Source organism: Melanotaenia boesemani, chromosome 3 (genome assembly GCF_017639745.1).
Source record: "Melanotaenia boesemani isolate fMelBoe1 chromosome 3, fMelBoe1.pri, whole genome shotgun sequence".
NCBI classification, from domain to species: Eukaryota; Metazoa; Chordata; class Actinopteri; order Atheriniformes; family Melanotaeniidae; genus Melanotaenia; species Melanotaenia boesemani.
Window position 1 is genome coordinate 40,735,235 of NC_055684.1, and position 12,102 is coordinate 40,747,336.

The following is a 12,102-nucleotide window of genomic DNA, read 5'->3' on the forward strand; positions in this document are numbered from 1 at the left end:
AGGGATTATGTTATAAAGTTAATCTAAATTTCTCCATGTGGCGCTCTGTGCTGCACTTGTTCGCTGTAGCCATGCACCTGCATAAACACTGTAATCAACGGGCTGTTAGAAGAGCTGAACAGCAGTATTAAATTAACCCTCAGGACCTTCGGGACAATCTGAATGAAGAACCTGTAGCTCTGAGTGTGGTCTCTACATAAATAAGCTGTTGATCTGAAATGGTTGGGGGCAACAAACCACGCTCCAACCCGACAGCCTCAGCTTTCTCATTTGTGCTTGTTTAAACTGGCCCGACAGACAACAGAGCGATGCAGTGATCAGTGAGGGAGCAGGTTCAATCCCCCTTGTAAGGGCAAGTGTCTTTCCTGCTGAAGAGCCCCCTGGCACGTTATCAGGGAGCTTAGCGGCAATGAGCCGATGTCTGTCTTCTCTAGAGGACGGTACAGTGAAAAGACTTGTGTCAGAGAAGCATGTGGGAGTCGGGCCAACACAAAGGCAAAGATCCAGTTTCCTGGTAAACATGTTGCACATAGAAGATTTCCATGCAGGAAGGTGGTTGGTTCCACGTGAAAATATATTATTTTGAAAAGTGGTGGCAGCTTTCGTTGTAAAAGGGCTTCATTACCAGAAATGTCACTTTAGCTTCGTCCTGATAACCTGAAGGGCCCCAGACTCATTTAGTTGTTTCAAAACTTTTAAAAACCACATAAAAATGTTTACCACTCATTTGGTATCCCCCTGCCAGCACAGTCTCAGCTCTATCACCTAATTAGTTTCCAACTTAAACTATTTTAATAAAATTTTGGGCAGATCATTGTCAAACCTGACTAGAAGAAAGTATTTCTTTCAATAAAACCAGCAAACACCACTTTTTCCACCCTGTCCATCTCACTTTTACACCTGGATAAATACTTATCAAAATCAAACCATCATATCTCTGCTTTTCTGAGGTGCATCAACGTCAGACTAGAACTGGGGGAGTTTCAATCAGAACTTTCCAGTGAAGCAGCTCCAGGTGAACTGGTAGTTACAGCCGTAAAAATGTCCCGTGGTCCCATCACGCTGTCTCGGCTCTCTTATACGTGCACAGTACTGGAAATCACAACATTAAACATATCGATGCCGATGAGAAGGACGCTGTGATACCTGGATGGATAGATCCATCTTTCTAGCTTCAGTCTCAGATGTGACTCTCCATCCATCCTGGATCTGGATCACACCATCTGGAGTGGATCACATGTTCACACAGAAAAACTAGCCCACTTGGAGTCCCGACCAGAAACCCGTTCCCAGGTTCTGTTTGACATGGATGGAGCATGGATGTATATCAGAGAGCGTCTCATACCCAGGACATCAGAAAGGGTCTCAGACCTGGTACAATAACATTGAAGTCTCCAGGTGGTGTTTTAAGACTCACCAGATTCCCCATCTTCCTTTGTAGAAGAGCTCAGCTTCGTCCACCACGGTTTGAACTTCAGCAGCACTTTAATCTCATCATCCTCAAACAAATCAGCCCTGTAACAGCACATGGACGTTATCGGCAAGGTAAGGATTGTTTATTACGTTTATGTTTATTCAGACAGATCAAATTAATTCCACCAAAACATACATATACTCAACAACATAACTGAACCTCAGTGACATGTCTGAAAAGAGGTGGGGAGAAGTAAACTTATTTATTCCTACCCCTTCACCCATAATTAATAATTACTCTGTACATCCATCCCGCTTCCCAACTTCTGGATTTAAGAAAGGAAACTATAATTTTATACATATATGCATACATACATATACACAACCATACAATATGTACACAGACACACATATATACATATGCATGTACATATATACCCACATATGTGTATAATGTGCACCTGTGCGTATACATACATACATACACACACGCATACATATACATACATACACACACATATATATATACACACACACCAATATTATATATATATATATATATATATATATATATATATATATATATATATATATATATATACGCACACGCACACACACACACATATATATATATACGCACACACACACACACACACATATATATATATACGCACACACACACATATATATATATATACGCACACACACACATATATATATATATACGCACACACACACATATATATATATACGCACACACACACATATATATATACGCACACACACCCATATATATATATATATATATATATATATATATATATATATATATACACACACACACATATTAGGGCTGGGCGATATGGTCTAAAAATAAAATCTCCGATTTTTTATAACCAAATCCGATTTCCGATTTTAATCGATTTTTTTTCTTTTCTTTTACAAACATAAACTTATTAAAAACATTTATTTGTTTATATAGATGAATGCCAGCAAAAATAAAGCATATAATGTCGTAGCTTATCCACCATATAAACGACTTCATATCTTACATAGAAATATGCGACACAATGCATCCATGATCTCTTTCCATCTGGATCCTTATCGTACAGGATCCACAGCAGGAATAATTCCCCTGATGAAGGTTGTCTCTTTACTAGGGTTTGAGGGTTAAGTTGACTTCTGCATCTCGTACAGAGCAGCATTTCTCACTGCAGTTATATGCACAGCTAAATCCCAGGCGTGAGTGAAGGGTCACTTCACTGAAAATCTGTCAGACTAACACCGTGCTGGTGTGGAGGGAAGGCTAAGTCTGCTGCTAACTATGGAAAAAAAATCCCGATTTTCATAAAAATAAATCTCCAGAAATGCAAAATTCGATTTATCGATTTAATCGATTAATCGCCCAGCCCTAATACATATACATATATATATATATATATATATATATATATATAATATCTATACACACACATATATACACAAACACCCATTTACACATATACATACACACACACACACACACACACATATGTTCACACACATACACCCATTTACCCATATATACATACATATAAACACATACAGATTGCATCATATCGAGAACTATAATCTAATAATATTATAGTTGCTTCCAACTACCAGAATGCAACACGAGGACCAAGAAAATAATACTCCAAGTACCCCCCATGGAACTTTAGCGTGTCCTTATACACATACATACCCATACAATTTTACAATCCGACTCATAAATACTCCTTTATACCTGTAACTTTATGACACTTACGTCTCCTTCAAGTTCACCTCAAATTCTCATCCATGTACTTATTACAGAACATTAGTTTAACTCACAAGTAATGGTCGGGAGAAAACGCTGATGCTTCTGCTTGGAGCCGAGCAAGGCGCCTCTCTGCTGCTGACGTTCCTTCCGGGTTCGTCACATCGATCACATCACAGAGTTCTTCCTGTGCAGTTCACAGCACGTTTATGTCATGTCTTATGAACTATGGATGTACAGTCATGTTTAAACTACACATTTAAAGTCCTGTTGGGTAAACTACTGATGTAAAGTCATGCAGTATGAACTACAGATTTACACATGACTCGTATAAACTACAGATTTATAGTTGTGTTATATAAAACAGATTTAAAGTAGTGCCGTATAAACTACAGATTTAAGATTGTGTCTATAAACTACATATGTAAAGTCTTGTAAAAACTACAGGTGTAGTCACAATATGAAGTTAGGGCGTGAGTTTTTTTTTTTTACCATGATTATTATAAACATGAATAAGTAAAGAGGCGTGTACACGTGTAAAGAGGCGTGTACACGTGAAAGGAGGCGTGTACACGTGTAAGGAGGCTTGTACGCGTGTAAAGAGGCTTGTACGCGTGTAAAGAGGCGTGTACGAGTGTAAAGAGGCGTGTACGCATGTAAAGAGGCATGTACGCATGTAAAGATGCTTGTACACGTGTAAAGAGGCTTGTATGCGTGTACAAGTGTAAAGAGGCGTGTACACGTGTAAAGAGGCTTGTACACGTGTAAGGAGGCTTGTACGCGTGTAAAGAGGCTTGTACGCGTGTAAAGAGGCGTGTACGAGTGTAAAGAGGCGTGTACGCATGTAAAGAGGCATGTACGCATGTAAAGATGCTTGTACACGTGTAAAGAGGCTTGTATGCGTGTACAAGTGTAAAGAGGCGTGTACACGTGTAAAGAGGCTTGTACACGTGTAAAGAGGCTTGTACGCGTGTACACGTGTAAAGAGGCTTGTACGCGTGTACACGTGTAAAGAGGCGTGTACACGTTGTAACAGTTGTAATTGTGGAATGGCCCCTTAAGACTTTTTTTGGTCGCCTTCTAATGATGAAGTCAGCAAGATACTTCGAGAAGAGAGATCGTCTTGCGAACGCTTGGACTGCAGAGGGACATTTTTGGGAGCTCGGCTCTTTTCCTTTCTTTTTCCCATTTGTTGTGACGAACAAGTTGTGTGGCGCTGTTTTATTTATGTATGATGAGACAGTAGCCGTCCAACCGGGCTTTATATGGTTGACGAATGTCCTTTAATTAAAGAGCACGCACTGTGGAATCTTCAGTACCAGTGTCGCTGTGAGTTTGTCAACCTTGTGGCAGCTTTATCCGGCTAACTGAGCTAATTCCCCGTACCACAACACGCTCTCCCGTTACAACGTGTAAAGAGGCTTGTACACGTGTAAAGCGGCTTGTACACGTGTAAAGAGGCGTGTACGCGTGTACACGTGTAAAGAGGCTTGTACGCGTGTACACGTGTAAAGAGGCGTGTACACGTGTAAAGAGGCTTGTACACGTGTAAAGAGGCATGTACGCGTGTACACGTGTAAAGAGGCGTGTACACATGTAAAGTGGCGTGTACACGTGTAAAGAGGCGTGTACGCGTGTAAAGAGGCTTGTACGCGTGTACACGTGTAAAGAGGCGTGTACACATGTAAAGAGGCGTGTACACGTGTAAAGAGGCTTGTACACGTGTAAAGAGGCGTGTACGCGTGTGAAGAGGCGTGTACGCGTGTAAAGAGGCTTGTACGCGTGTACACGTGTAAAGAGCCGTGTACACATGTAAAGAGGCGTGTACACATGTAAAGAGGCTTGTACACGTGTAAAGAGGCGTGTACGCATGTACACGTGTAAAGAGGCGTGTACGCGTGTAAAGACGCATGTACGCGTGTAAAGAGGCTTGTACGCGTGTACACGTGTAAAGAGGCGTCAACACGTGTAAAGAGGCGTGTACACGTGTAAAGAGGCTTGTACGCGTGTACACATGTAAAGAGGCGTGTACACATGTAAAGAGGCGTGTACGCGTGTAAAGAGGCGTGTACGCGTGTAAAGAGGCGTGTACGCGTGTAAAGAGGCGTGTACACGTGGAACAATGAAGTGGATCCGAGACGGCAGCATGCTCTTTGTGAAGTGGATGGACACACGGGAGGTGGTCATGTGCTCCACCATTCACAAAGCATCCACTGGTAATTCAGTCCTCAGAAGACTGAAGGAAGCTGACATTAGACATTAGAAAACTTTATTATCCCCTTGAGGGGCAATTTGTTGTGCAGCCAGCAATGACAATGAAAATGACGACATTCAATTTAAAAATAAAACAAGCAAACAAAACAAAACAACAACATCACACAGGTTAATTTAAACACCCACTATTCATTAAGCCAATGGAAGCCGGAATAAATGAATTTTTTAGTCTATTTGTCCGGCACCGTGGCATAGCATACCGGCGACCTGAGGGTAACAGCCTGTATTCATGGAACAGGGGATGGGTCGGGTCAGCAGCGACAGCTCTAACTTTCCTAATGACTCTGTTTCTATACAGGACAGAGAGCTCAGTGAAGCTGACCCCTGCTAACTTGCAGCATCTTTTAATGATGCTATTTAATCTATTTTTATCTTTCAAAGTCAGAGACCCAAACCAGCAGATAAAAGAGAAAGTTAAAACAGATTCAATAAAACAAGAATAAAACATCTTCATGAAAGTGGTGTCCACATTAAAATTTCTCAATTTCCGATACAAATACATGCGCTGGTGGACCTTTGCACAGACAGCATCAGTGTTTGCCTCAAATGTTAATTTATCGTCAATGATGGTGCCCTGGTATTTGTACTGCTGTACCATTTCTACTGTCTGGCCGTGAATTAAAACAGGCTGGATTGGTGGAGGGTTCTTCCTGAAATCAACCAACATTTCTTTTGTTTTAAAAGTATTAATACTTAAAAATGAGCTTTCACACCAATCAATAAAATCCTTCACCACCGGGCCGTGATCTGTGTCCAGGGAATTAAGTAATGACACGATCACTGTGTCATCAGCAAACTTGACAATATGATTGTTTGGATGCTGACTCTTGCACTCATTTGTGTATAAAATAAATAAAAGTGGTGAAAGGACGCAACCCTGGGTCGAGCCTGTGGAGGATAAAAGCACATCTGATAAAACACCATTTACTCTCACCCTCTGTGGTCGGTTTGTTAAAAAATCGACTAACCAGCTCACTAAACCCTTGTCGAGGTTGTGCGCGCTGAGAAGATGATGGGCTAAAATGTGGGGTTGAATGCAATTAAACGCAGAAGAAAAATCAACAAAAAGCAAACGAGCCAAAGTCTGTGCCTCCTCCAGGTGACCAAGAACCAGGCTGAGGACGGTATTCACCGCATCCTTAACACCCCTCCCTGCTCTGTATGCAAACTGGAGAGGGTCTAAGGTGCCCTGAGTTGAGCCCAAAATCTCAGCCTTTATCATCTTCTCCAGGGTCTTCATGACTAGGGAGGTAAGTGCAACAGGGCGAAGATCATTCAGAGATCTGGGGTTCTTATTTTTGGGCACTGGTACAATAATGGAGTCTTTCCAAAGACGAGGGACCCTGCAGAGCTGCACTGACTTACTGAAAATAAAGGTAAAAATGCCAGCCAATTGCTCTGCACAATTTTTCAGCAGTCTGCCCCCAATGTTATCTGGTCCAGGACTTTTTCTCTCCTTCACACCCTTAAAAAGTTTAAGAACAACATCCTCATTTATGACTGCTGGTACGACCCTCTGTGCAGAGGGAGCAACCCTAAATACCAGCATTTCCTCACTAAAATCATCAGAGTTAAAGCGATTATAAAACCTATTTAAATCACCAGCTAGTTCTGAATCTGACATACCCGCCAGGGAGATAGGGGCTCTGGTAGCCTGTAGGCCCATTATGGATTTAACACCATCCCATGCAGGCCGAGAGTTTCCTGACATTAAAAGGGATTGTACCTTATTTTTATATGCAATTTTTGCAGCTTTAAGTTCCTGTTTCGCCTGTTTTTGTAATTCCCTACTGCGAGCAATATCTCCACTATTAAAGCTGATATTCCTCTGGTTGATAGTATTTTTTACAGATTTGGACACCCATGGCTTGTTATTTGGAAAGACAGAAATTAATTTCTTTGGAATAATCAAATCCTCACAAAATTTGATATATGATGTAACAGTTTCCGTCAATTCATCCAAATCCGCACAAGTATCTGTAAACAAGTCCCAGTCCGTGCAGGAGAAACAGTCCTGCAGACACTGAATGGAGTCTTCTGACCAGACCGGAACTAACCTCTGCTCAGGTTTAGTTCCTTTCAGGACCGTTTTGTACGTCGGACATAAATAGACCACACTATGATCTGACGAGCCAAGAGGTGCTCTTCTGAAAGGATTTATAAGCACCCTTTACGGAACCGTAACAGTGGTCCAAGCACCTCGTGTTCCTGGTGGGACAGGTAACATATTGTTGAAAGCCCGTGAGTGACTTCCCAAGTCTACAGTTATTAAAATCCCCCATAATGAAGCATGGAGCATCCGGAGATATATTCTGAAGTCTGTGGATAGTATCCGTAATGACCCGTGTAGCATTAGCAGTATTTGCCCTCGGGTGGATATAAACCAAGGTAATAAATATCTGTGGGAATTCCCTCGGAAGGTAAAAAGGACGCAAGGACACGGAGAGAAGTTCGATGTCGGGAGTGTACATTGTGACCCTGATTTTAGAAGTGTTACACCACTTCTTATTGACATATAAACAGAGACCCCCTCCCAGTGATTTCCCCGTCACTGAGGGGTCTCTGTCAAGACGCAGCGGTCCACCAAAGCCATCGATTTCCAAATCGGACTGGAGATCCTGCTGTTTAAGCCACGTTTCAGTCACAGCAATGAGGCATGCACTCCTGTATTCCGAGAGAAACTTGGCATTTGCTTGCAAGTCATCCACTTTGTTCCGAAGCGACTGGACGTTTGCTAGAATGATCGAGGGCAGGGGAATTCTCCGGTGGCCCTGACGTTTCAGTCGCTGCCGAATCCCTCCTCGCCTGCCCCTCTCCCTCCCTCTGAACGTGGGCTTGGAAGCCTGGCCGCCGTTCCCCCGAGAGGCATCCTGATGACGGGTAATCTCCGCCGGGAAGGCTGCGGTGTCCACCGCTCCTAGCCCCGTGTCTTGGAGAAGCAGCAGAACCTCCCTTCTATACTGACGTGTCCCAAGGAACGCTCCTTGTCCGCTCAAAGGGCCAAAACAGAGTATCCACACAAGAGAGAAAGCTAACAACCTATGGTAAGTCATCATTGTGATAAAGAACTACTAGAATAAATAAATAAATCTAAGAGACACCATTCATACACGCTCTCACTGCTCACTGCTGCTGCATGTCGCCTCAAACAGCGCCATTTTGACCCGGACACCAGTCCTAGCAGATGTGATGTCAGTGGACAGTGTCTATGAAAGGATGTGCCAGTTCCTGCCACTGTGAAGGCACATAATAAGCACATGGGTGGTGTCGACCTGTCAGATGCCCTCATTGGCTATTATAGTGTCCTTCATAAAACCAAAACGTGGTACAAGACTTTGTTTTTTCACTTTGTGGACATCAGAGTTGTTAATGTCCACATTTTGCACCAGCAGAAGGAGACGCAGCCACAGCTGGAAGGCGGAACTGCAGACCCGGCTGGTTGCAGTACATGTCCAAGGGACGGCACACACAGAAGGGACTTATTGATGTTTGTAAATGGTGACTGTGATATTTATTGACTTTGTAAATAGTTCTGGTTTTTCATATTCATATTGTTGTATATAGTTTGTTGTTGATGTTCACATGTTTGGAAAAAAAAAAAATCCCTGTTTGAAATTCAGTTGAACAAAAATTATTTTCTTTTAAAGCAAAAAGGCTTTTATTGTCAACCAAATGGCCTAGAAATGTTTCCTGTATCACATAAATAACTTAAAGCATTTGGCAGAATTTGGAACAATTTAGATTAGGTTTGGTCACGTGAGACTAAAATGTCCATAGCTCCCATAAGGTTCTACCTAGAAACCTAACACTGCAGCCAGGGGTGGTTGACAACATGTTGAGGATATGTAGTAAATATGTTTCTGGCATAGAACACCTTCAAGTTATATTTATTCAATAATGGGTACAAAAAAAAAAAAATGCATGAGAAAAAAAGGTTTTCAACTAAATGTTACTTGATGTATGTCAAGTTATATTTTAGCCACATACTAAAATAGGTCTTTGAATAATTTTGACCCAGTAATCATTGAGGTATAAGCTTTCAAACTTAGTAATGTCAACAGACAGAAAATATTACAAAATTAGGTAGGAATTAAGAGGTCAAACTACATATTTAAAGTTTATTCATATAAACTACATTTTAAAGTCATGTCATATAAACTAAGGATTTAAAGTCAAGTCGTATAAACTACAGATTTAAAGTCATGTCGTATAAACTACAGATTTAAAGTCATGTCGTATAAACTACAGATTTAAAGTCATGTCGTATAAACTACAGATTTAAAGCAGAGTCGTATAAACTACGGATTTAAAGTCAAGTCATATAAACAACGGATTTAAGGTCGAGTCATATAAACTACAGATTTAAAGTCATGTCGTATAAACTACAGATTTAAAGTTGTGCCATAAATGACATATTTAAAGTCAATTCGTATAAACTACACTTTTAAAGTCGTGTCATATGAACTAAATATTTAAAGTCTTGTCATATAAACTAGATATTTAAAGTTTTTTTGTGAAAAGTCCAGATTTAAAGTTGTCGCATAAACTACAGATTTAAAGTCAAGTCGTATAAACTACGGATTTAAAGTCATGTCGTATAAACTACGGCTTTAAAGTTGAGTCGTATAAACTACGGATTTAAAGCAGAGTTGTATAAACTACGGATTTAAAGTCAAGTCATATAAACAACGGATTTAGGTTGAGTCATATAAACTACAGATTTAAAGTCATGTCGTATAAACTACAGATTTAAAGTCATGTCGTATAAACTACAGATTTAAAGTCATGTCGTATAAACTACAGATTTAAAATGAAGTCGTATAAACTACAGATTTAAAGTCGAGTCGTATAAACTACAGATTTAAAGTCATGTCGTAGAAACTACAGATTTAAATTCATGTGGTATAAACTACAGATTTAAAGTCGTGTCATAGAAACTACAGATTTAAATTCATGTCGTATAAACTACAAATTTAAATTCATGTTGTATAAACTACAGATTTAAATTCATGTCGTATAAACTACAGATTTAAATTCATGTGGTATAAACTACAGATTTAAAGTCGTGTCGTAGAAACTACAGATTTAAATTCATGTCATATAAACTACAAATTTAAATTCATGTGGTATAAACTACAGATTTAAAGTCATGTCGTATAAACTACATATCTACAGGGAGTATTTTCTCATGGATCCTACCTGTAACCGTGCAAACACTCCGGATCGCTGATTTCCAAAACCATATTTTTGCAAGGCCCTCATATGCTCCTCCGACCTCTCCATGTAAACTTCCTGCTCAACCTGCCAGTCAAAGTCTTCTTCATCTTCCTCTTCATCATCCCCTACACTTTCAGTGCATTCTTTTGAGAAATAATAATGGATTCCAGGTTAATTTTTTTCCCCAAGCTGAGCTAATGGTGCGTTCGATTTCAGGTCTATGTCTGATTTAACCAAGAGCTCCGAAGCCGGATCTGGGAATGTTACATCCCTGCCAAGAGTGTTCCTATTGACAAATTTGGAAAATTTGCAAAACCAATATGTATGCCATGTGGAAGCTTTTTGTTTTGCTCACACCAGGTTTTACTAGGGCCAGGTTTCCTGAATCGATTCGATTCACGGCAGTCTATTTCAATTCGATTTAGATTAAATCGATTCCATTCAATTTGGATTAATTTACAGCTAGTTATGTAACAGCACCTATTTTCCTTGAATATTAAAGACGTTCTCAGATAACTTTTTTTTTTTTTAACAAAACACGGTGCATTTACTTGACAAAAACAATTATCTGGCACGTCTACATTCATTTCTGAACCAGAACAATCCGGTGTTTGCCAGATTCAGAGCCAGAAATGCTGTGATGGGAGAAAAAAAACAACCCTCAGGACAGAGAAAAAGTTTTTAAATGTCCTGATGAAGCTTCATCCAGCGGAGTCGCTCTAAATGTTCCTAAAGTTCACATCTCAGATACCTGTTGATGTTAATAAAACCCACAAAGAAAGCTGGATCCATTTAAAGCCGGAATACGACTCAGAAACTCCTACAATGACGTAGTTTCAGCTTGATCAGCTGGGACGTTGCCATGACAACCGTGATGCTATCGGTGTAACACGAAGAAATCCTCCATCTGCTCCTCCCTGGAGCGAGATGCTTCTCCGCCTGCTGAGAGAAGCTAGAAAACTCATCTTTCTGTCTGATTTCCAGCTGGTTGACGGTTTCCGACACGTGCACTCTGTCCTCTGACGGAAACCTGTGTGTGTGCACGTGTGTGTGTGTGCTCATTACTGTGGACACAGAGAGCAGCTACTCATACGTTTTACGAATCGAGACTGGATTTATTCCTTTTGAAGCAAACAAAATGGATAAATAATTTTTTAACCCAGCCCTGGGTCTTTACAGAAGCGTATTGAACCGTTGTGTGGAAACGATCACAAAAGGACTTTGAAGGAAAACCTAGAAAAGTCCGGACTGTGTTTTACTGGATAAAAAAGAGAGCGTTTGTTTTCATGTTTCTCACGTGTGCAACTTGCTTTTGTTTATGTAGATGAAGTTTATGCTGGGATAAACCGTGGATTTGTTGGACATCTTTACTGGGGAAGTCGGGGTTGGTGAGCTTGCCTCCACTTTCCCAGTCGGATATC

At 40.6% G+C, this 12,102-nt stretch overlaps 1 protein-coding gene across 3 annotated transcripts in view; it reads right to left on the reverse strand.

The window, feature by feature from the left end:
- Positions 1 to 12,102, reverse strand: part of shq1 (SHQ1, H/ACA ribonucleoprotein assembly factor) — a 56,166-nt gene that overhangs the window by 39,467 nt on the left and 4,597 nt on the right. For all 3 annotated transcript variants that reach the window (XM_041980103.1, XM_041980101.1, XM_041980102.1), the window contains 3 exons: positions 10,664 to 10,824; positions 3,265 to 3,377; positions 1,418 to 1,515 (listed from right to left, as the gene is read on the reverse strand). In XM_041980103.1, coding sequence (XP_041836037.1) covers positions 1,418 to 1,515; positions 3,265 to 3,377; positions 10,664 to 10,824 — 372 coding nt within the window. The remainder of the gene's footprint in view (positions 1 to 1,417; positions 1,516 to 3,264; positions 3,378 to 10,663; positions 10,825 to 12,102) is intronic.